We start from the raw sequence: 25,070 nt of genomic DNA, 5'->3' as shown, positions 1-25,070 counted from the left end.
TAGGACAAGGCCATAAGCCTTATCATGAATATGTAATTTTATTAATTTGCTTACGAATGGATGCATGTTTGCTTTGAATTACTAATCATTGCGTTTAAAACTATCTATCTATTTTAATGACTGATCACCATTAGGATATTTAGACAAGTAATTTGATGCAATTTCTGTTGGAACATCACCCTGAAATTGAGGAGGGCTTCTTGTGATTAATGGTTGTAAGTTCACTTAAGGCGAACATCACGTTCTTAAGGGTTGCATGGTTTTTCAAAGGGTTTTCACAAAGCTTAATGAGTCTTGCATGTTTATATTTGATCTGAACATCACAGACGGATTGCATGTTAGATATATGTTTCCGCTTGAACAACACAAGGAAAATATGCATTAGGAAAACCTAACATTCAAAGCATATATATGTGGAAATTCATAAGTAATTGATAAAATTGCATAGGATTCTGACGGTAATGGCTAAGCCCTAGTTTTCTCTAAATTGTTAGTTTTTAAAAAGAAAACGTTTTTCTTCTTTGCTGTTATTATTTCCCAACTTTCAGATTTCTTTTACTGTTAATTTAATATTTTCAAATTCATAAACTTCAAATCTTTGATAAAATCTATTTTAATTATTATTTAAGAGTTAGTTTAATTACAAATTAGTCAAACAATCTTTGGGGACAACGACCTTGCATGAGCATCTATATTACAATAACCTTGCATTCTTGCAAGTATTTTATGTGATTTTAACCCTGTTTGCGCAGGTACTAAAAATCCTATCAATTGGATCCACATAATTGAGACTTGTCTGGGATCATATTAAAGGAAAAAGTAATGAATGTGTCAATCGTAGTAAAGAGGTTTAATTCTTAAGAATTTCAGCCAGCACTGTCCAAGTCTATGCCCATAGATATCTGGAGAATGGCAACAGGTTTCAAACGGGCAGTATACCCATATATTACATCTCTTTTCATTAGGCTTGGCACGTTTAGCTTGATCCAAGCAAACCTTAACCGGTGAAAAGCTAAAGCTAAGGCTTGTATCTTAATTTAGAGATTCATCATAATCTGTATGAACTTCTGCATGGCATTCAGGTGGAGGCGGCCTGCCAGGCAAAATTTGATCTTCTAGAGAGAAAAAAGGAATATATAAATATATATATATATATATATATATATATATATACATCAACAAATGGAATAAGTCTCTAACAGAACAATATATAATAATAATAATAATAATAATAATAATAATAAATCTCTCAATACTAGCAGATAAGTATCATGACATTTGGAGTTTTGTAAAGGAAAATAGAATGCGAATTTGGGGATTACTGCATCATGGACAAATAAGATTATTTTAACCAAAAAAGAAACATACACAGTTCACAAATAATGATCACACCTGCTTCCTCATGACAAACTGTGGAATTTGACATAGAGTATATGGCACAAGTTTACCATATCCCGAGAATATGACATATAGTATTGAATTAGAGAAGGATCGAATTGATTACAAGTTGATTATGTTCTCTAAATGAATTCTTTTTAGCTTGGGCAGCCATCACATACTGCTAGGTGTCACTCATGGCTTGTGAAAGCCATGTAAGGACTAATTATAATTAGCTTTCACCAATAGGGAGAATTGTATGGAGGGATACAATTCACACTTGATTCAGAGTGAATCATTCGTACCCACTGCCTCGCTAATTAGAACTTATAAGATCGCACACCGAAAAGAAATCGATTGGGAAATTATGAAGAGAATCAATGATTTTGTGACTTGGTCAAAGTCAATGTGAAAGTCAAAGGTCAAAGTCAAAAGTTAAAGGTCAAACGATTGACCCGACACTTGACACGGCCAACTAAGGATCACCGAGACCAACACTCGTTAGACAAGTGAGTGATTGAATTAGTCAAGTCATTACAGTAATTACAGTAATTACATTAATTAGATTAATTTAGTTATTCAATTAAAGTTATGAAACTTTAATTGAAGGTCTCATATGACTTGAAAATTCAAAAGGGATTTGACATATGGATGTAGGCACATATGTGATACATTATAGGATTAATGTGTTAGACCAAGATAGCAAAATATGACACACAAAATGAGGTGTGTGGCTACACTAGGGTTTGGGGGCATTTTTGTCACTCTTGTGATATTTTTGATCTTATAAGTGTGTAGCTATGGAATCCTATCATTATAGGGTTTTCAAGTTGGTGAAATTGGAAGAGAGAAAATATCAAGGTCTCTCTCCCTATCCCCTTCAATCTATCACATCAAGTAATGGTGCTAGCACCACTCTTCACTTGTTGTCTACTCATTCTCTCATCCCATTCAATCCTTGGTGAAGAGCTTTGGAGTGGTGCATATCTTTGTACCTATTTGGAGAGCTACAAGGTGGAGAATCAACATCAAAGGGAGAGTCAACAACAAAGGGACCACTCCCTCTACTTGAACACCATTCTTGGTTTCGAAATTTGCTCCAAGGGTATGAATATCTTATCTTTCTCTCAAATAAGATTTAGAGAGTCTTTGATGCACACTTTCCTAGACTTATAAAGATTGGGACCAAATGAGACTTGCATGAATCCCTAGTTCATTTAATGCTTTTGCTCTTACTTTGATTTCATATTAAATATGGCTTGCTAGGTGATTTATACTCTCAAAGTTTAGTTGCAGAGTTTTAGAAATCTCTACACAACACCATTCCCACAATATTCCCTTCAAGGCCCTCTCCACTAATTGCCAACACACATTCTAATACTCTTTCCTTACCCTTCCTTTCACCTTTCACCTTTCAGTTTTACAACAATTCCAAAAGCCAAATGTCTAAAGTCATAGATATGGATCATAGCCTAAATGAAGAAAGAAGAGGCAATTTGATTTGCTAAGAAAATACGCTACAAAAGTATATGAATAATTTAAATATTCTAGAACCAAAAATAAAAAATAAAAAAAAAACTTAAAAATAAAAAATTTATTCATGGTAATAACTAGTGCTAAATTAAAGGAATAAAATAAAGGTGGCTTTTCTTTGGGCTTTCGGATAGCCTTGTATTAATTTTGTTGGGCTATTGTTTTAGCTCTTTCTTGCGTTTCTTAATGAAACATGTTTCTGACAAAAATAAATAAAAATCAACGGGCCATTTGGTTCAAGGTTTAAAAGCATGAGAATCAGTGCACTCTTTAGAATGTAATAACTGATCCATAGGAATGAACTGCTTATATAGGGGAAATTTCACAATATTTAGGTATGTAATGACAACAAAAATAAGACAGAATAGAGGGAGACACTAAGACATCAAGTAATGATGAAAGGGATAAATTAAGAACTAGGGGTTTAGAAAAATGGGCTAAAGGGTGAAGAGAGTATTCTTGTAATTGAAATTGCTTCTTGCTCATACTAGTGAATTTTATGTAGGTGATGACCATAGTCTAAAATATTGATAATATCAACGAAATATTGAGGATATTATCATTTTTTCGAGTCAATGATATTTTAAAACATATCCATACACATATTGTATAAATATTGATAATATCGAAAAATATCTATATCTATATCGATAATTTCTCTCACACTTTAGCAATATTCGGCCAAAATATCGCTATAATATCGATAATATCAAGATGATGAAGATAATCAAAATTTTGAAGAGTTATTTACACTAACACCCCTTGAGGTTTCTTGTGTTTTCATAAAACATCATCATGTCTCAAAATTACACGAACACCCCCTGAAGTTTCAATTTGTTTTCACAAAACCCCTTTTCGTTGATTGTTTGTCCAAAAATTGATAATTTCATTGAAAAAACATGGGCTAACGACAAAAGACACCTTGCTAGTTTGGGGTGGTTCTCAATATGGACCACAGGGTATCAATTTTGTCAATTTACAGCCTTACATTTGCAACATCGTCCAATTTCATCCTTCCGTTAAGTTGACTGTGTGGTCAATCGTTACAAGCTGACGTATACCCACGTACTAACCAACCAATTCCTAAATAAAATGATAAAATAACATAAATGTAAAAAAATAAAAATAAAAAATCAACAAACCCAGCTTCTCCTTCTTTGTCTTCTACCTCCATCCGAATCAATATGGATCAAACACCATCATTTCATTCAACTTCAGTTGCAATCCTCAAACACAAAGAAACTCAGTCCATCAGTCACTTTACACAGCACATAGCAACAAAAACCCTAAACCAATTTTAGCTCCTAAGAAAAGTAAAACTACCTAATTAATATCAACGAAACTGAACCAACAACCCCATTTCTTGACAGCAAGACTTTAAAAATCAGAAAACCATAGCCACTGAAATCGTAAAGGGTCCTGCCCTGCCTCTTCAGGGCATAGACCACATCCATGGCCATCACCGTCTTGCGGCGAGCGTGCTCGGTGTAGGTCACAGCGTCTCTGATCACATTCTCAAAGAAGATCTTGAGCACGCCACGTGTCTCCTCGTAGATCAGACCGCTGATACGCTTCACACCTCCTCTGCAAGCCAAACGACGAATGGCCGGCCTGGTGATGCCTTGGATGTTATTGCGAAGGACCTTATGGTGCCGTTTAGCTCCTCCCTTTCCTAGACCCTTGTCTTCCTTGCCAAGCCGAGACATTTTTATTCAAGCTGAGATAGGGAAACGGATAGGGATAGGGATAGAAAGAGAAGGAGGAGGAGAAGTAGGTTTGGGAGCGATTTAGATGGAGGTAGAAGACGAAGTGGGAGAAGCTGGGTTTGTTGGCCTGGGAGGGGCTGATTTATATTTTGTTATTTTATCATTTTATTTAGGAACTGGTTGGTTAGTATGTGGGTCCCACAATAGACATGTCAGCATTTAACGATTGACCACACGGTCAACTTAACGGAAAGATGAAATTGGACGATGTTGCAAACATAAGGATGTAAATTGATAAAATTGATACCCTTTGGTCCATATTGAGAATCACCCCAAACCAGCAGGGTGTCTTTTGTTGTTAGCCTAAAAAATATTATGCAAATGACAAAATTAACCTCAATGAAGTATATGCAATTTAATCTCAAAGGCCAACTTTGTCATTTGGAGAATTTTCTTGTATAAAATCATCAATCTTTGGATGAAAATAAGTTTTGTGAAAACAATTTAAAACCTCAGGGGGGGTATTCTTGTAATTTTTAAAACCTCAACAAGTTTTGTGAAAAAACCGAAAACAGGTGTTAGTGTAAATAACTCAAATTTGAACCTTATAGGAACTCTATGTGGTACTAAGTTACCTATGTATCTTATAATGCAATGTATAAAGTGTAAAATATTGGTAAATCATTATAAATAAATGATTATGGTGCGTTTAATATTCTTCATTAATTACTACATATTTTCTACACTCGCATTGTTTGTCAGCTCGCTATATAATCAACTTAAATCAATTAAACTCATCATGCAATGCATTTCCTTCCAATGTTTTATGATAATTGACTAAATATACATCCTCCAAAATTTCAAGAAGAATTTCCAAGTTTTTCTTACAATTTTCGTGGTTTTTATTCAATTTTTATCGGTATTGATAATATCTCGATATTTCCATCCAAATTTTTGTGTTTTTGAATTACCGATATTTCCGAAATCATCAATATTTTAAACCTTGGTGATGACTAAGAATGTCGGCACATTGTTGAATATCATTAAATTCTTGGTGTTGTGTGATTGTTTACTTTGTTCATGTTCTTTTATAAGGTATTTCCAAATGGCTTAAGGATTTAAAAGGTAAAACAATAGCAGAGCAAAGCTGGAATAAATAAATTCATAAGCTCTTATATTTTTAAATTTTACAACACATTCAACCATCCTAGACCATCGAAATTCCAAAACAAACCAAATTCTATTTCAGTGTAGATGCAATGTAATGGCAAAACAATGCAATGTAAAACAATGCACTGCTTGATCAATTATAGTTACTTTTAACAATTTTGTTTTTACTAATACATATTATTTTACAGTACAAATTGTTCAATTAATGATGCTATAGGTAAATAAATCCTCTGGTCTTTTAGTATTTTAACTAAGGATACATAAAGCCAACGAGGTCTAGTCCAGTGGAAAAAGGCCTGACTTGCAGACTATAATTCTTATATTTGAACCCTCATGACATCTTGATTGTGTGTGTGAGAGAAACCCCCTCCCTTATAATTTAGAATTTAACTTGTACTAAAACAAAAAAGTATACATAAACAAAGCCAAAATTGTTGTCTACATGCCTCTAATCAAATCAATGGTTATAGTGAGATAATGCACATTATTAGCTCTCTATTAAGCCTTGCCAATCACAAATATACAGTAATCAAGTATTACAAAGTTCATAAAATACAACTCAGTTTTAGTTCTAAATAATTAATCACAACTGAGTTTCTAACCCATAAAAAAAAATAGGTTAATTTCTGTTTAGTATCTTGAATTTTTCACTAAATAACATGGTAGCATGGTAATACTGGTTTTCAATTTGTTCACCCGTTTTGATTTAGTTCGTGTGATGATAGGGTAAAATTCCCTGTTGTCTTGAAAACCATTGGTGGTCAACAAGTCAACTTTCTTTGGTGTGCGAGGGTGCCACTGTTAAGAGCCAAGACCCTAACAGACTTATGAAAAATAAATAACTTGTGCCTCAAGTTACTAACTTTAAACAAGTGATTGTGAATTTGGGTGAGGAATATCTCACAAGTAAGTTCTTTTCTTGCCTCAGACTGGTGAGGACTTCACAATTTCTCACAGTAAAAACTAGTAGTTCTGGCCAAAATGAATATTGAAAATAAATCCAACTGTTTTAAAGAGAAATTCCTATTACACAATTTAAAACAAAAGGAAACTGCCACATCTGAAAGGACAACAGAACATTGGGCTTCGATTTCTGCTTGGATTGTTGCCTGTGATTTAGGTTGGACTGGATGTACCTGTGCTGGATTCAAACGTCAGCACCTTCAACTGATGAGGTTAAGCTGGAAATTGATACCAATGTTGAGATTGGCAGAGCTTTAATATATTTTCGTCATGGAGAGGCTTGTTGGATGGGCAGAACTGGGATTTCACCAGTTTGGATTAGATTGGAAGTGGCTGGATTGATGATTTCTGGTACAAAACTACACTTCAGCACCTGTTCTGCTTAATTGTGGATCACCTGCGATCTGTTTTTATGATTCTCAGACATCAAGGCATCTTTGTAAATTTGTTGAGGTTTTCATATTATGAAAAACCTAAATTCTGCTTGATTGGCCCATGTTGAACCAAATTTGTAATGAGAGAAATCTCGTTTCCTTTGTGAACTGCCTTCCTGGGTTGAATTGAAGTCAGAAGTCTGAGTTCTGCCTGTTTTGTCAGATATGGGATGTCTTATAGAGAATCTGAATGAGAGTTTATTCCTTAATATATGGAGGACAGATATGTTGAGAGGATTAGCGCGAAAATGGGATAATGGTTAAGTCTGACAAAAGAAAACCCCTATCAAAAGTTAGTTTTTAAGATGATCAGTTTTGATCTTTTGTCAACCAACTCTCGTATCTCTTGTCTATCTCTCATAAACCTCACTTGCCCTGATGCAAAGCCCTCACGAGCATAGGAAAGAAACTTGACCCTCTTTTCTGGCATTAAATGGGTATGGGGAGTGGTTTTCCAATTAAACCTTCTACCAACTCCCCATCACGTCCTCTGTCATGTTGAAATCTTGACTTTAGAGTCACGTGAGCTTTTGTAGAGAGAGAGATCTTCCTAGGAATCTGCTAACTTGATTTATGAAATTGTGATCAACGGTGATGATCAAGTTTTGAGCCTTTTGAGAGATTAGAAGTCGGGCTTAGTTTTAAACCAATTTAGAAATTGATTTGTCCAGATTAAATCACCATAAATGGCAATTAATCTTTAATCTGTAAATTTATTCCTTGCTAATTGGGTACACAAAGGTCCGGGCCTCTAAACCCATTTGGGCTGACTTCTTACTTTAACAAAACAAAGCCCAAACTCCTGTTTTTGACATGGGCCAAAAATAAATTGGGCTGACGAGTGGAATTTAGGACCCAAACACAATTCAAACACTTTACTTTTCAAAATTGTGATAATGTAGTTTTGTCATCATAAAAGTCCAACCAAGTCAGACCCCGAAAAAAAAGTCCTACTAACTAATGAATATGAAGCCTGATACACTACGACAAGCATCAACTTATGTCTGTGTGTGCAAGTGTGGATCTAATAAAGAGATTCCAAAATTTTTAAAAGTAACTTTGGATGAAGAAAGGTCTCTCCTTATGAGAGTGTACATTTGGAAATGTAAATTTGATTTACAAACGGATAGAAGGGTGAATTCAGTTGGTTTGGGTGTGCCAACAGAAACTATGATATTTACTTTAGCTTATTTGTAATTGCTGCTGTGAGACAGAATCGAATTGAGTTTGCAGTCATAGTTGTGTGTTCAGGGCAGACAGACATGTAGTTAAATCTTTCACTTACCAAATTAACCAAAGCAATGATGATAAATAAAGCCTATAATTAGCAATGTACTTCCACAAACACGACAAGTAGTTTAACCTCTAATCCAAAACTATTCAAATTAACATAAACAAAACACCAAGTTAAATGCGAATTAAGGTTCTGGTGTCCAACTCTAAAAATATTAATTAGGGTAACGAAATGGTCTTTTAGCTCAGTCTTAGACTGCATCCCATCCACCACTGTGTGCTTGTTTCATTCTTCCCAACTGTGAGAAGCGCATCGAACTGGCATTTCTTCCACCAGAGATAGGGCTTCGGTCTCTCCGGGCAGCTTCAACACTGCACACCTGCATCAACAACAGTTGTGACATTAAAAACAAAATATCTAGCAAGTGAAACCAACTGAGAAAAATAAATTCAAATATGCTGTTCATCTACTCAAAAGTATAAAACTCAACCATGTACAATCAAATATCCTTACCTTGAATTTATATTCAGTATTTCTACATCCTTCCCCACCAGAATATCCTTCAACGAAATAAAGCTCGGAACATGACTAATTGCCTCAGAAGAAAATTTATTGATCTCTCGAAGCTTAAGATAAATGAATGGACTATGGTTTCCTGGGTGATAGTAAAAGAAGGCATTGACACTAGAATTAAACATCAGCAGACCATCATTCTCAAAGTATTTCATGGGTATGTATACGCCATCTGGCCACCTTCCAGAAAAACCAGTACGAATCGATAACTTCTTCATCCAAAGTTTTTGTGGACCAGAATCATTCATTACCCACACATTGATTTCAAAACTCTCAGTTTCACACAGACAAAGACTACCTTCCAAATCTCCCATGCCCACATCACAATCATCCTCCAGAAAAGGCAGTGATGGAACCGATTGGAACTCTTCAGTATCCAAGTCAAATGAAATCACGCTACAACCTGTCCACCTATCGCAAAACCAATAAAGCATTCCTTTCACACAAGTGGGGAATGATAGCTCAGCGTCTGAAAAGGGAGCAGTGCCAACAGATTTCCATGAACCTGTTCCCAGGGTGTGTATCTCAGCAATCTTATTGGGATCAGGTGTCCGTTCCTTAAGAATTCTCACCACCTTATATTCGTTAGTCCTCGGACTGAAACCTAATCCACTACCGATTAAAGTCATTGCCTTCTCATGTTTAGGACCATAGGGAAGGTTTATGAATTCTCCGGTTATTGGATTGCATACAGCAGCAGGGTAATTCACGAAAACATCAGACAGGCAAAGCAAACCGTTACAAGAATTTACCAAGTTGTAGTTGTTGTGATCATATTGCATCATGAAAGCGATACCTTCACCCCAATCCACCTCGTTGTTGTTGTCATCAATATTCGTTATCTTCATGGGAACCTCTCTTTCAGTTTCATGACTGGGCATCACATCGCCATTCCTATGGTAATTGAGTAACTCCTCAGCATCACACAATGGGAATTTATATTTGGAAAGATTCATGTGGACACGAGACCGGTTACAATCATGGTCCTTCAAATCAAAACCAAAGCTATCTTCAGGCTCAACCAAGAAAAGGTTTCTTGACACGCTTCTTCCACCCACGGGCCGGACCATAGGATAGGCCTCTGCTTGTGCGAAGTGCAGCCTGGCAAATGCAGGGTCCGAAATTAGAGAATACCAAGTCTTGCAGACGCTTTTGCACATGATAATGCTCTTTGTTGGCAGCTTTAATATAACATCTTGAAGGACAGACTTTGGAACATCTGTTATAAAAGGACCCATTTCTGTGTTTCGTATTGGGGTGGCTGAAGCTGTGGATTTTGATGCAATGGCTTCACACCAAGAATTCTCCAATCTCTGCAAAATAAACTTTACTCAATAACTCAAATCTCCAATCTCTATTACATAGGAGGAGGTTGTATTTATAACAATTTAACCCTAGAGTGAAAAGAAAATTAAACTTATTCTAGGAAAGAAATCCTAATCCAAATAGAAAAGGTAATCAAATAAGAAATCCAGAAAATACAGAAAATTTAGGAAACAAGTTAGAAACAGGAATCATCTACTGCTCCAAATTTGCAGGATTTAAAGAAGGAATTAAGTAATTTCCTCTTCCATCTCTCTAATGGGTTTGACAAAGATTTCCTCATCAGATTTTCTTTTCCTCTTCGTGAATAGAAATCAAAAATAAAATAAATAAAGGGTTAAAATCCAAAATCACTACATTGGCACAGAACCCAGAACTGACCGGCCTAATTAAAAACGGATTGAAGAGGAAAAAGAACCCTTTACATTTTTTTCCTATTACTAACAAGTTTCAGAGTAAATCTGGGCCTGCGACATGATATAAGAGCGGCTCCAGCGGGAGAGCCCAGCCGAGGCGAGGGCAAAAAAAAAAAAAACAAAAAAAAACAAAAGTCGTTCCACCGTGCAGCCCAGGCCCGGGGGGGGGGTGGGACCCACCAACTCGGGCCAGCCCGAAGGCGAGACTAGCCAGAGGTCCAGCCCGCGTTTGCTGACGTCAGCCGCTGGCGTCACGATGACGTCAGCTAGCGCGTTTCAAATTTTTTTACCGTACGGTAAAAAAATTTGAACCAGCGCGCGCTGACGTCAGCGCGACGCCAGCTCCAACGGTACTTTGCCACGTGTTGCCTCTCCAGCCTTCCGATCTGCTTCTCCGAATCCATCCTACGGCTAAGGCTTTTTTGAGCAAAAAAAATATGAAAAAAAAATCGTACATTTTTTTTAAAAATTCTAAAAAATTCTGATATTTTTTTTCTATAAATACCTATCAATACCCTTCACTTTCAACATCAATACTCTTACATTTCATTATACTTCTACTATTATTCACTCTTTTTACTCAACATTTTCCTCTTTTTCATCTAGCATTTTGATTTCATATTTTTATGGCTTCTTCTATCGAAACCGAGGGGCTTGGAGCACCATGGAAGATGTTTCCTTGTGTGAGGCTTGGCTCCAAATTTGTCATTGTCCCGTGTCCGGCAATGAGATGAAATTTTTTCATATGTGGAAAAAAATTCATGCCGAATTTTGTGAAAAAATTCCGGAGTCTACTCGTACGGAGATGGCATTATCCAGTAGGTGGAAAATTCTCAATAAAGAGTTGGGAAAATGGAGAAATGCCCTAGCAAAAGCGATGGACAAATATAGAAGTGGGGAAAATCGTATAACGAGGTAAGTATTTTATAATTTTTGTTTTATTAAGTTTAATCTCCTAATATATATATTTTGTTAATATTGCTTGCATTTTCAATATTTTGTTAATATTGCTTGCATTTTCAATATGTTGTTAATATTTCTTGCATATCCAATATATTTTAAATATTTATTGCATTTCCATTTTTTTGTTAAATAGATGATTCAAGCACAAATGTGGTTCGATGCAACCGGGGGTGGCAAAAAAAGTTTCACCCATCATAAATGTTGAGAGGTGGTGAAATATTGCAAACGCTTCATAATTATTCAGACGGGTCCGGAGGTTGTGTTAAACGAGATGCCACTTCGTGATTCAGTGACATCGGATTCACCTCTTGATTCTCCTATGAGTCAAGACTCACCCATCGAAAAGGAGCCGAGGCCCATTGACCGAAAGGCCGCGAAGGCAAAGAAAGCGGGTAATTCAAGCAATCAAAATTCACAATTTTTGGAGGAAATTGCAAGGCAAAATGGCATAAGAATATAAATGGAGCAAAAACGCCAACATAACGAGTTGGCCCTTCAAGCTGAGTATGCACGAGAAAGGGAGTATTTGCACAAAAAAGAAATGGACAAGACAGATCGGGAAACCATGGCGATGGATACAAGTCATATGTCCCCTGAAACAAAACAATTTTGGAAGCTAGAACGAAGGGATGTTATGAGAAGAAGACTTTTCCGGGATGATGGGCCTAGCAACACGGATTGGTTAAATGTGAAACCATTAAATTAGTTAGCATACCTTTTATGTATTTGCCCTTAGCCATGGCAACGGGCGGAAACACAAATTACTATTTGCAAGGACAACCACTATTCACGTGAATAATGGCTGCCCTAGCTCCACCTTTGCCACGGCTAAGGGCAAATGGGTGGAGTTGCTCTAATATAGGAGTGAAGGAAAAAGAGGGCTCTGCGACATGAGAGAGAGAGAGAGAGAGAGAGAGAGAGAGAGAGAGAGAGAGCCTTACTTGCAGAGAGAGATTATTTTTTAAGGTACCCAACGTCCCCCTTTGTTCTTAATTTCCTTCCCACCATATCCTAAAAACAAAATGTACTAAAAAAAATAAAGAGGCCAATTTCCTTTCTTCTTTTTTTCCCTGAAGATAGGGAAAATATATTTTTTAGGTTTCCTATCAACACTAAACATAATAAAGATGGATTGAGTTTCTGGGCAACCGACGTTGCTGCGAGAACGTTGGAAGAGAATGCAACCGACGTTGTTTCGAGGTGGCAAGAGGTGGCGCCAACCACAGATGATGGTCTGTATATGAGGCTGCTGTTGCAGCCAGGGAGCAACACTGTTAAAGCCACAATTATGGCTGAGTTTCTAGGCAATGCTGACCAACTTGTGTCATTGTTGTTGGAAGCAGTTTCCTGAGTTAGGTTTGAAGGAGGATGACTGTAAGGAGATGAGCTGGATTGAGTCTGTGCTTTGGTGGGCTAACTATGATAATGGGACCTCCCCTGATGTGTTGCTTGATAGAAATCCTGATCATGCAAATTTCCTGAAAAGAAAGTCTGATTATGTTCAAACCCCAATTTCCAAAAGTAGGTTGGAGTTAGTGTGGAAGAAGATGATTGAAATAGGCAAAATAGGTTTGGTTTTCAATCCATATGGTGGAATGATGGGTCGGATTCCGGCCTCTGCCACCCCTTTTCCGCACCGTGCCGGGAACTTGTTCAAAGTTCAGTACTCAGTGAGCTGGGGGGAAGCAGGGGCTGAAGCAGAGAAGAATTATACCACAGACACCAGGAGGCTTTTCAGGTTCATGACCCCATTTGTGTCCAAGAACCCAAGGAGTGCTTTCTTGAATTACAGGGACCTTGACATTGGTGTCAATAAATTTGGTAATAGAAGCTATGAACAGAGGAAGGTGTATGGCTTGAAGTACTTCAATGACCATTTTGATAGGTTGATGAAGGTGGAGACTGCTGTTGATCCAGCAAATTTCTTCAGGAACGAGCAGAGTATCCCCCCTCTTCCAACTTTGAACTCAGACCCTCATCCGATCTTGCACTTAGATGCGAAAGATGGCTCGAGTTCCAAGCTTTCAATGGGGAAGGTGAAGCTAGTACTGGCTGTGCTGGTGTACTCGTTTATTTCTTTTTAATTTTGTATTACTTTGGTTTTTTTTTTTCCAGTCGAGTCGAGATATTAGTTAGTTCTTAGCAGAATTGCAACCCCTCAATTTTGTACTGTGGTAATTGGTAGAAAGAATTTTTGTTCGAGCTTATAGTATTTGGAAATTTAATTTATTTTTTTACATGCATCTTCATCTTACTTCTCCAAGATACAAATCACAAGATACTTGAGAAACAAGAGTGAATATCTGTACCGGTCCCCTAGAGAAAAGATAAAGAGAGTATAATCCACAGGGAAAGTTTCAACGTCTAACAACAAAGCTCACTTTGCCTCCGACCAAGACTTCTTCACCTTGAACGGTCAGCACCAATACGATGACAATCCGTATTACAAAAAATGACTTAACCTTCAGTGACTCCACCCCTCTCTCTCTTACAAAGAATTTTTCCACACAATTGAGACTCATCTGGACGAAACTCAGATTAAAGGAAAAAGTAATGAAAATGTGTCAATCGTAGTAAAGAGTTTTAATTCTTACGAATTTCAGCCAGCACGATCCAAGTCTATGCCCATAAATATCTGGAGAATGGCAACCGCTTTCAAACGGGCAGTATACCCATATATTACATCGCTTTTCATTAGGCTTGGCACGTTTAGCTTGATCCAAGCAAACCCTAACTGGTGAAAAGCTAAAGCTAAGGCTTGTATCTTAATTTTGAGATTCGTCATAATCTGTATGAACTTCGGCATGGCATTCAGGTGGAGGCAGCCCGCCAGGCAAAATTTGATCTTCTAGAGAGAAAAAAGGAATATATACATCAACATATGGAATAAGTCTCTAACAGAACAATAATGATAATAATAATAAATCTCTCAACACTAGCAGATAAGTATCATGACATTTGGAGTTTTGTAAAGGAAAATAGAACGTGAATTTGGGGGGCTACTGCATCATGGACAAATATGATTATTTTGACCAAAAAAGAAACATACAGAGTTCACAAATAATGACCACACCTGCTTCCTCATGACTAACTCTGGAATTTGACGCCTCTGTCTCAAGAGCCAACTGCTTAGCTTCTTTTAGTTTTTCCTTGCACCATCTTTCAACAAATTAATGGGACAGCAGTTTAGAAGGAGAATATGGGTGGGTTTACATGCAATTAAGTTCCAGAATGAGTAGAGCAAAGCTTTAGCAGCATTTCATTGTTAAGCAGAATATGTTATAAACTTGTAAGGTACAAGTGAAAGAAGCACTGAATATTAGAACAAAGTGCCAATCTTGCTGAAAAAGAAAATTAAAGGATGTAGAAGGAAATTTCTGCTGACTGCATATAATGAAAAGAGGAGGAAGAAGTGGCATCAATATTGAGCCCACCAAAGCCGCATGATATAATATTTCCTAAGCTTTCAGAGTTTGTCAGCAATGTCGAGAAATTTAGTTTCAGATATCATACACTAAAACTCAATAGAGAAGAAAACATAAATTCATAATCTTATCAATTTCAAGGACAGATTTGTCAGTCACTGTAAGATGCTCTGTGGTTTAAACGGGGTAGGCACAATTGCATGACAATTAACTATTCTAGTGCAAAACAAAAATTGCCTTGAAATACAGAAAACAAAAGAAGATAAGCTAAAGAAATCAAATTGAGGCGCACTGACCTCTCTGATCAGTAACATTTGCTTTGGGCCTCAAGATTTTCAACCTCTCAACTATTTCATTGGTTATCTTCAGTTTCAAAGGCCGTGGCAATTCAACCACTACCTTTCTGCAAAGCTCCTTCTTTAGTGCCTTTACCTTTTGAGCATAAGAAAGAGTACTCCCTTAAATTAAAAAAGTTACAACAAATCGCTCTACCACTTCAATCCAGCACATGTACCACCAAAACACTCAAAATGCATCTTACCAATCTAATGAGCTCAAACAGTTCAGCTGCTTTTCGAATCCAAACTGATTCCTCCATTTTCCCAATCTGATTAGGAGTGTACTCAAGAGCTGAACCAATATATTAACAGAACATTTCCTTAATTAACCAAGCATTCAACATTGAGAAACGTCATCATTTGCAACTGGGTTATCAGAAAAACACTTCAAAAAGCTAGTGGGCCATTCAAAGCAACAAGATTTGAACAAAGCTTATAAAATCACAAGCTAGAGAGAGAGAGAGCGAGATATATATATATATATATATATATATATATAAAGAAAGAAAGAGACGCACTGGGACGTGACAGTAGATGTACAGAGAAGCGTATTGAGAACGAAGAACATATAGAGCAACAACAATGTTAATGGAGGAAACAATGAGAGTGGTCATTGTACGAACAGGCACCATTTCACTCTACATTTAAATCCCCATTCTTCTACCATGAAGAGCCATTCCTTCGTCTCTTCTCCTTCATCCCACCATATCCACCTTCCTCTTCACAGATCGATCATCACCAGAGACAAATCAAAACCCAAAAGCCCAAAGATGCTTTTGGGTGAACTGCATACAGAAAATTCCTTTAAGCTCCCAAGTGCTACATTTCACAGGTCAAAGCTAAATGGCAGTGGCTGCCACTGGGGGCTGTAAAAATCAATGTGGATGGGGTTGTTCACGCTGCATCACGTCTTGGTGGGATTGGGTTTATGGCTAGAAACCATGCAGGCTCTTTTCTTGCTTGCAAGTTGGTAGTGCTCAATGGTGTCTCAAATTCCATGCATGCCAAGTTACTGGCAGTAAGAGAAGGCTTATTCTTTGCTGCCAAATGGCCCAGCTGATTTGTCCCACCTAGAATGCTTAATTGAAGACTGTAAAACACTACTGGTTAAGGCATGCGGGGAGGGCTGCTAATGGGCACCTTGTTAAGGCATCCAGATTTCCTTCGGATGTTCTGCTAGTTGATACTTTGTAATTTGTTTTTGGATTTGTACTCCTTTGGCATGTATGGTACTCTTTCCTACCCCGGGGTTTTTCCCATGTGTTTTTCTCCGACAAGATTTTAACAAGGCCACGCAAAACAAGCCCCATGTGTCCACTTTCTATTGGAATGAAATCTACCTTATTCTCAAAATAAATAAATAAATCTATCTGCAATAGGAAAATCTTAATTGACAAAGAAAATGTATACCACCTGCATGATTAAAATCAGGAATTATCCTAAATAATTTGAACCACCAAAATCTAAGGCCAAATCAAATAACAGCTATAAACTTTTTCCAAAGCTGCAGTTATAACATTTTCAATGCAAAGAATAACCTGACTAATTGAAGTAACAACTAATGAGTTGTAATTTAACATTCCTATAAAGAGAATATCAACTTGCGGTGACAGTCAGTCATTTCTTTGTTTCCACAAAGGACTGAAGATAAGAAGCATTATGAAAATATCAAGAAATACTGATCAAATCTAGTGTGAATACCAATTTAGCAGCTCAACTCAAAGTAAATATTTTTGGATGTGCCAACTTTGTAAGATTTGTTAACCCAGAAAACCCATCAAGGGGAAAACTGGAGGACCAAGCCAGCAAGAGAAAATCCACTATCAATATGAAGTAAGTTAAGACTTGGAACATTGTTTTCAAGCAGATATTTGTGATTAAAATTTGTTAACATTTGTACATTAAAAATTCTCTTTTAAAGTTGGCCAAGGTGTCGCTCAATTTACAAACTTGAATAATGACATAACAAAACTGGCCTTGTACTGGTTCTCTCTCTTCTCCTCTACTTCTCGTCAAGTCCTTTCCACTGCTTCACTAACTAAACTGGTAATTTCTCACTCCCATCCAAACCCAGGCCTCTCATCATCCTCCATAAATGCACCCAGCTGCAGACAAATAAGATTTTTGCAATAGGGATCGCCAAATAAGACTTGCCCATGCTATCCTCACTATTCTATTATCAATGGAAGATACTCTCTCCTAAAATTCTGCATCCTCCCTCTATCAGTTCTACACATTGCCGCTATCGCTTCCATAAAAGAAATACAGATGGCTTCTCGGTTCCATTTAAATAATTAGCCCAATCTTTATTTTTTCCCCAAGCGCTAAACTGATACCACTACACCAAGTACCATATCATACTTGTACCAGTACGTCAGATTTTACACCAATATAATCTGAGGATCTGGATAATAAGGGTCAAAACTCCAAGAGACCTGCCCTCGGTTGCCTTTGATGAGGAGAGAATGCCATCAAGACAAATGCAACCATCTCTAAGTTTCTCTATGTCAATGTTTATAACTTGTAGAAGATTATATCTTGACGAAGACTATACAAGAAACATCCAGTTAGCTCCTCTAATTGAGTTTGACTAATTATTAGTGGGGTAGTGTATTTCAATTACGAATACGGGCAAAGCTATAATTTGAATATCTCCTGCCTGTTTAGCCTTTATTAGTCTCTTCTTTGCATAAATGGAAAAGGAGGTATTGTTTGCTTAAAATTATTAAATAAACAAATAAACATACCACAGTCAATAACACCTAATTTGATCCCTAAAATAGATAGAAAGAAATAGGATCCTATGTTTATGTTTTGGGTGCTTGTCTCATTGTTTTTATATCCAACCTATTTCGTGCTTTTAAGAGTAAAACATTCTGAATTTAGGGTTTAGTATTTACAGTTTATGCTGGGAAAATAATTAAATACAAGTCTATCAGGACATAACTTTAGGTACCCAAAACACGAGGCACTGGATAGCAATAAGGAAACAGAATCTTCCAGCAATTCCTGTAATGAATATTGTGGCTGTCTGGAGTAATTTATTTCTGTTTGAGGGATATATGGCCTAGATAATTAATCTCTTTAAATTTCAAAATCAACGAAGCTATGGATGATAAGAACACCTAATAAGCCAAGTCTTATTTTGTGTCCTTCCATAGACATGACCACTAATATTCTGATCCAAAACTATTATAGAAAATAAAAATACATCAAAAATTAAATATTAACTTACAACAATGCATTAGCTGGTAACTTTAGGTTAGAGGGGAAGCAAGGTTCAGGATATTTGACTCAAACTCAAAAACTCAAACCCTCCAGATGTAGGTTGAAAGTTGCCACTCCATGAGAAGTTATTTAGCCCACCGTAAGGCTGCATTATTGCCACCGGTAGAATCCCTGTTTCATTCTAAATTCCTTAAAAGAACGATCATCTGATGCCACGTCTGCATCCAAATTCACCAAATCAAGACCTCTAGTCTCGCCGGGAAGCTTGCACTCTGCACACCTGCATCAACATTTCTGACATTTAAGGTACAATACTCAAATTTTATAAGCCATTCAGGGAAAAACAAAACAGAAAGAAGCTAGTGTTGCTATCATTATTCTCTTTTCAAGTTTACTGCTGTATAAACACCAGTATGTGCAATGTTGGCATTTTGTCATTGCAGCAACTCCTGTACAGAACTTTTCTTATATGGGCAAAATGCAAACAGAGTGGTAAGATGATATTGTCTCTTAATGGCTTAACTATGAAAAATTTGTGCAACAACTTGCCCTGCTTCTACAACAACAAGGAGCGTGAAAGCAATCTCAACACTATATACATGAAGACGACACAGTGAACCCTACTTCCTCAAATGTCTGTTTCATGCATATAAGGATCAACGTTTTTAAAATGAAAAATGCCCTATTATGACCAACATTTTAAATAAAGGATTTACGGTAAACTGTGTCATTAATTGAGAGAGAGAGAGAGAGAGAGAGAGAGAGAGAGAGATGACGTAATGAATTCCAACCAAACAGAAAAATATAGGACCAACGCTTGAAAAATTCGTGTGCATGTGCATGTGTGCAATTTACATGTGCCAATAAAGTAGAAACACTTGGCCATTCTCTAACCAACAAAGAATAAAATTCAATTCATGTACGATTGAAGACTGAATCCAAAACATCGACGACATAGTTCAAACAGCTCCAGAAACAAATCACAAATATGCTGAAATACTTATGAATCTTTGGATCATAACAGCAAACAAACTCATCCACACATAAATTCTTCCGATGTTAAGCAATATTTAAGATACAACTCTTCATAAGAGGTAACCAGGGCATGCTGAACCGAGAAAGGAAAAGGAAAAACCAAATACCACAAATCCAGCAAATCTACATAAAGTTAACCATTCAAAGGTAAAAATATATTGAAAGCCATAACAACCATACCTTGAATTTATATTCAGTACTTCTACATCATTGCCCATCAAAATGTCCTTGAGAGAAATGAAGCTTGGAACATGACTAATTGCTTCAAAATATGGACTAAACCCACGAAGCTTAAGATAAATTAACGATCTGTAGTTTCTTGGGTGATAGTAAATCAAAGTGACAGTAGAATGGTTAAACATCAACAAACCCCCATTTTTTAAGTATCTCATTGGTTCATATAAACCTTTTGGCCACCACACACCATCATCAGTCTTAATAGAAAATCTATTGGTCCAAGATTTTTGTGTACCATAATCTTCCATTACCCACACATTGATACAATTCTCATGAGCATAGCATACACAAAGAGAACCTCCCAAAAGTCCCAAGCTCACATGCTGACATTCCTCCAGTTCAAAAGGAGGTGTTGGAACTGAGTGAAATTGCTCATTGTCAAAGTCAAAAGACGCTATCTCATATGAACTCTCATAGTAAAACCAATAAAGCTCTCCATTCAGATAAGTAGGCAATGTCAATAGCATATATGCTGCTGACGTGGGAGCAGTACCAAGAGATTTCCATGAACTCTGCCCAAGTGTGTACAACTCAACCATCCGAACTAGATTGGGTGTTCCTTGACTAAAGACTCTCAACACCTTATATTGGTTAGTCTTCAGACTGTAACCTAATGCACAGCGTATAGATAATCTCTCTCGACTCTCATCCTTGGAAGCTTCAGGAAGTTGTATAAATTCACCTGTTATTGGATTGCACACAACAAGAGGGTCGTTGTAGAATGTTTCAGCCAAGAAAAGCAAGCCATTACACGAATTCACATACATGTATTTGTGATCCAATGGCTCCAACTTAATGCCAGGTTTCCTTTTAGTTCTACCTTTCCTATTACGCATTGCATGGATGGCTTGGTCAGCATTCCGCAAAGGGATCTTGAATTTGGCAAAATTCATTCGGAGGTGAAAGTGGATACAGTCCGATGTGCCAGCATCACCGACATAGTCCTTCAAGTCAAAATCAGACTTTTCTTCCAGCTCAAGCAAGTAAACGGTCCTTGACACGCGTGTTGGGGCAGAGGGTCGGACCAAAGGACAGGCCTCAGCTTGTGCAAGGTGCAGCTTAGCAAATTCATGGTCTGAAATCAGAGAATACCAAGCCTTGCAGACAGTTTTGCACATGATAATGCTCCTTATCGGCAGTTTTATTAGAACATCTTGAAGGACAGACTTTGGAAGATCTGATATAAAAGGACCCATTACTTGAATTTGTTGAATTTGTTTTCCTTTGTTTCCTATTTCGATGGCCTTAGCTGTTGATTTTCTTTTCCTTGTCATGGCTAATATATGAATCTATGGCAGAAATGCACAAACAAAAAAACAAAAAAACAACATTGTTTCAGAAGCCATAATTAACCCACTTTGATTTGAATCCAATTGAAGAACGACATGCTTAAATTTTTATTATTATTATTATTTTTTAAACACAGAGTAACAAAATATTAAGAAGGTAAATACAGAAACAAAGGTTTAAAAGGATTTGGAATGAGAAAATTGATCACCTTGAAGATTGAAACCCTAGTTGCAGTTGCAGTTGCTGATGCAGAGAGAGAGAGATGAAAACCCTAACCTCTAAATAGGAGAGAGAAAGCCAATTACTTTCTACTACTTTGAGGTTTCTGCTTGGGTGGAGACTCGAGAAGATCGCTACCTCAAAAACAGGTGACGAAGATCACTACCAAGCTTTCATTTCCATGAACAGAGCGTTGAGTTTGAATTGACACAAGGAAGGAGAAAGGAGAAGGGTCCCTTGCAGGAACTCAGGGCATCAGTTATAAGCTCTGAGTTGAGTGAGTGCCTGATATCACAACCTGGCACAAGGCACGCGTGGCTCCTCTTCAAGTTTACAAGTGTCTTCTCTTTAATTATTTAAAAATATTTTTTTGTTTTTGTTTTTGTATAGCTGATATATAAAAACCAAACTAAAAATTTTTTCTTTTCAAATTTGTTCTATATTTTTTTTTTTTTTTTTGGGTTCGATTTTGTGTTTACCCTGAAAAATAAAATCAGGCCCAAACATTTTGAAGTAGACATAAATAATTATTCCAATTTTGTTCTTTGTTAAAAATTACTACGTTATTGATGTCCATGGCCCTTTTTTATGTTTTATTTTTATTTTCTAGCTTAATCCAATGACAACTTTTGTGGAAGTTAGCCTAGTTTTAGAATGTTTGTAAGAAGAAGAGAGAAACCTTATCGTTTTAGAAGAAAATGAAAAAGATTAATAAAGCTTCATGGGCTTCTAATTAATCACATCAACCAAATATATGAATCTTCAAGTGATGCTAGAGTCTTTCTAAGTTTCCCTCACATGATTGTAATAGAAGAATCATGATTCTTTTACGGGGTAGTATATGAGGATGATAAGAAAAACAAAAGGACGTAGTGAAATGCGACAGACATGGAAGAACAACAACTACTACGACGACCATGAAAGAGAATGTCGTCATGAGAGAGAGAGAGAGAGAGAGAGAGAGAGAGAGTTTACTTACCATGAAACCCTACGTTAGAGATACGCGAGGCTTGAATAGATTTGGAAAATTCATGTGTATTCAATTAGGATTCTAGAGAGTTTAAAAAGATTTCAAAAATTCAGGTGTTTTTAATTTGGATTTATACGAGCTTTAAAAGAGTTTCTACAAGTATGGGTGTATTCAATTTAGACTTATATTAACTTTTAAAAAGTCCATATAAATATAGGTGTATTCAATCAGGTTTTTAAAAAAGTTCAATAAAATCTAGATGTATTCAAAAATTCATATATTTGGAAGGATTTCATTTAGTGATAAATTTTGGTAGGTTTTAAAGTGAGAGGTATAAATAACAAAGACCATAATAAATCCAATCTCCCCCCAAAGATTTCATCAGACGCTAGTTTTTCTCTCTACATATGCCCTAGCTTTTCTCTCTGCAGAAGACGAACAATTTCCTCTATCTGTGAAGGTACGCTCCCTATCTTTTCTTTGATCAATACCTCGTTGGGTTTTCTTTTTCCATAATTTTTCTTCATTGTATATTTTTCTTGTTATTAGGGTATAGTTTGGGGTTACATGTTTTACTTGTTATTAGGGTTTAGCTAGGGGTTAAGGTTTATGCTTGGTTTTCTTCTCAAATCCATCACTACTAAAAAAACACACACTATTTGCAGATCCAGATTTGTCCCCTAAGTTAAGTTTTGAGACAATAAATTGTCTCCATTAACTAGTAGAGACTATGCAACCAATATTTTAAAATCAGTATCCTAGTTTGGGGTTGCTATTGTTTTTTGGGTACCAGTTATTGAGTCAGTCCTTCCCCATTTTCCATTAAAGAAATACCTTTTAAGATACAAGCCATTTGAGTTAAGCCAAGTCATGTTCAATGGCTCCAAGCTTGGGATCTGATATTTGTAATGGTGTCTATTATATTATAGACTAATCATGAAATATCAGTTTGCAATTGTGTACTCTTCAAACAAGACAGATCTAAGTTTTAGTATTTTCTCCCTTAGAAACGCAAAAGTACAGCAGTTCACGTTAGTTCAATATCAGTCCCCATTCATATATTACTTTTAATATTCAAGAGAATGTGTATTTTAATTTAATAATCTGCACTTTTCAAGTAAGATTTGGGAGGCTGATTTTTATATTATTCTGTTGACTATATTTAATTCATCAATGTTATGTAATTGCCTTGAATGAAAACTGAACACAGCAATCTAATATTTTACATTATCCAAACAAGTTTACACAGCAGCTGCATATTTCATATTATCCAAACAACTTTACACAGCCCATGCTTGATATCGATATTGTCCAAAAATATTTACACATCAGTTATAATAAGGTGCCAAACTTCTCACAGTAGATTTCCCATATTTTCCCTCATTGCTAACCCACAAAACATGCACAGTTTAGAGAAGAAAAAGTATTCCAAACTCCATTTAGATTTCCAGGTGAGGCAAAGCATGAACAGATCCATTTACATTACCCATGTATCAAAGGGCTTCCAATGCTGCTGCCAAATCTGAGAAACCAGCAGCCTGCGTTGCGGAGTTCATCTCCATGACCACAGTAACTTGCACCTTTTCAGTGAAAGATGCATCTTGTGACGCACCAAACTTGCTTCATGTTCCTCCCTAAGTTTTACTTGTTCCTCACCAAGCCTTTGCATTGCCATTTTAGATTGCTCATTTGCCTTCCTCTGCATTGCCATTTCAGATTGCTTATTTGGGCCAAATTTCTGGACACCGGCCCATCTGACTATTGGGCTATATTCTACCAAAATTGGAAGTCAACCCAGGACATTTCAAAGGCCCAGGTCATTTCAAAAGAAGGAAAATGGAATGAAACCAATTACATAAATAAATATTCACAAGATAAAGGTTAATTACCATCAAATGGTGATTTAATCTAAAAAAGACCAGATTTAATTGGTTTAATTCCTACCCAGTTTCTAGATTATATTTTCAAGGGCTTAAGGTTTGATCATCACCGTTGATTACCAATTCAAAGCCAGATCAACAGCTCTAAGAGCTAAAGAGAAGGAGTCTCTCTCCGCAATACCCACGTGATTCCAATGACAAGAGGTCAACAGGAAAAAGACAAAGAACATTCAAGGGAGTTGGTAGAAATGTAAAATCAAAAATCACTCCCCATAACCATTAAATGCTAGAAAAGCAGGTTGAGTTTCCTTTCCATACTCATGAGGATCTTGTCAATACAATTTCTTTTTACAAGGGACGAATAAGAAGTAGGAGAGTTGGTTGTCAGAAAGTCAAAACTGATCATCATAAACTGACCCTTGATGTGGGTTTTTCTTGTCATAATAACTACTACTCCTTGTTTGCTGGAGCAAAAACCTCTCAGCAAACATCCTCCAGATATTAAGGAATCATCACTCATGAAGATTTCCTATAAGTATAGGAGGATGTGAATTGGATCAAGGTCAGCAAAAAATTCAATCAAGACAAAAACTCTCAGTCATACTGACAAAAACCAAACAAGATCAGACAATCTCAAAAGTCTTCAAACTCAGAAGCAATCAATTGTTTGGTTTGCAAAAGCCACCCAGCTTCCAACGAAATAGGCAAAACTCAGATTTCTGACTTCAATTCGATTCAAAAAGCACTTCACAAAGA

At 36.6% G+C, this 25,070-nt stretch overlaps 4 protein-coding genes across 7 annotated transcripts; 1 reads left to right on the top strand and 3 right to left on the bottom strand.

The window, feature by feature from the left end:
* Window positions 1-3,787: 3,787 nt before the first annotated feature.
* On the bottom strand, window positions 3,788-4,737 carry LOC117622470 (histone H4-like). Its single transcript, XM_034353142.1, has 2 exons — window positions 4,234-4,737; window positions 3,788-4,122 (listed from the first exon to the last, which is right to left on the bottom strand). The coding sequence occupies exons 1-2, from the start codon at window positions 4,614-4,616 to the stop codon at window positions 4,119-4,121; spliced, it is 387 nt and encodes a 128-aa protein (XP_034209033.1). The 5' UTR covers window positions 4,617-4,737; the 3' UTR covers window positions 3,788-4,118.
* A 3,735-nt stretch (window positions 4,738-8,472) lies between these two features.
* On the bottom strand, window positions 8,473-10,729 carry LOC117622469 (F-box/kelch-repeat protein At3g06240-like). Its single transcript, XM_034353141.1, has 3 exons — window positions 10,695-10,729; window positions 8,931-10,303; window positions 8,473-8,796 (listed from the first exon to the last, which is right to left on the bottom strand). Exons 2-3 carry the CDS (start codon window positions 10,226-10,228, stop codon window positions 8,703-8,705), a joined length of 1,392 nt encoding a protein of 463 aa, XP_034209032.1. The 5' UTR covers window positions 10,229-10,303; window positions 10,695-10,729; the 3' UTR covers window positions 8,473-8,702.
* A 2,270-nt stretch (window positions 10,730-12,999) lies between these two features.
* On the top strand, window positions 13,000-13,776 carry LOC117621687 (berberine bridge enzyme-like 1). The gene has a single exon (XM_034352246.1). It carries the CDS (start codon window positions 13,000-13,002, stop codon window positions 13,774-13,776), a length of 777 nt encoding a protein of 258 aa, XP_034208137.1.
* Window positions 13,777-13,896: 120 nt separating this feature from the next.
* Window positions 13,897-21,724, bottom strand: LOC117622436 (F-box protein At3g07870-like). Of its 4 annotated transcripts, none has more exons than XR_004584985.1 (7): window positions 21,454-21,724; window positions 19,899-21,244; window positions 18,691-18,963; window positions 15,659-15,747; window positions 15,414-15,549; window positions 14,766-14,851; window positions 13,897-14,540 (listed from the first exon to the last, which is right to left on the bottom strand). XR_004584985.1 is itself a non-coding variant. In XM_034353105.1 (3 exons), the coding sequence occupies exons 2-3, from the start codon at window positions 21,227-21,229 to the stop codon at window positions 18,834-18,836; spliced, it is 1,461 nt and encodes a 486-aa protein (XP_034208996.1). In that variant the 5' UTR covers window positions 21,230-21,244; window positions 21,454-21,724; the 3' UTR covers window positions 18,432-18,833. The 4 variants fall into 4 exon arrangements, 1 of the variants encoding a protein (XP_034208996.1); XR_004584987.1 differs by having other exon boundaries at window positions 13,897-14,537; XR_004584986.1 differs by lacking the exons at window positions 15,414-15,549; window positions 15,659-15,747.
* Between the last annotated feature and the right edge of the window lie 3,346 nt (window positions 21,725-25,070).

The sequence above is a fragment of the Prunus dulcis genome, chromosome 3, assembly GCF_902201215.1.
Source record: "Prunus dulcis chromosome 3, ALMONDv2, whole genome shotgun sequence".
NCBI lineage: Eukaryota > Viridiplantae > Streptophyta > Magnoliopsida > Rosales > Rosaceae > Prunus > Prunus dulcis.
Note: the sequence above shows the minus strand (reverse complement) of the source record. Positions and strands in the feature narration are given on the sequence as shown.

Excerpts from the sequence above, each read along its gene's own strand:
- LOC117622436 (XM_034353105.1), bottom strand. The coding sequence starts at position 21,229 with ATGACAAGGAAAAGAAAATCAACAGCTAAGGCCATCGAAATAGGAAAC. Across the intron at positions 18,964-19,898 it reads GTACTGAATATAAATTCAAG|GTGTGCAGAGTGCAAGCTTC; the intron begins GTATGGTTGTTA and ends ATGTTGATGCAG.
- LOC117622470 (XM_034353142.1), bottom strand. The coding sequence starts at position 4,616 with ATGTCTCGGCTTGGCAAGGAAGACAAGGGTCTAGGAAAGGGAGGAGCT.
- LOC117622469 (XM_034353141.1), bottom strand. The coding sequence starts at position 10,228 with ATGGGTCCTTTTATAACAGATGTTCCAAAGTCTGTCCTTCAAGATGTT. Across the intron at positions 8,797-8,930 it reads ATACTGAATATAAATTCAAG|GTGTGCAGTGTTGAAGCTGC; the intron begins GTAAGGATATTT and ends TTGTTGATGCAG.
- LOC117621687 (XM_034352246.1), top strand. The coding sequence starts at position 13,000 with ATGCTGACCAACTTGTGTCATTGTTGTTGGAAGCAGTTTCCTGAGTTA.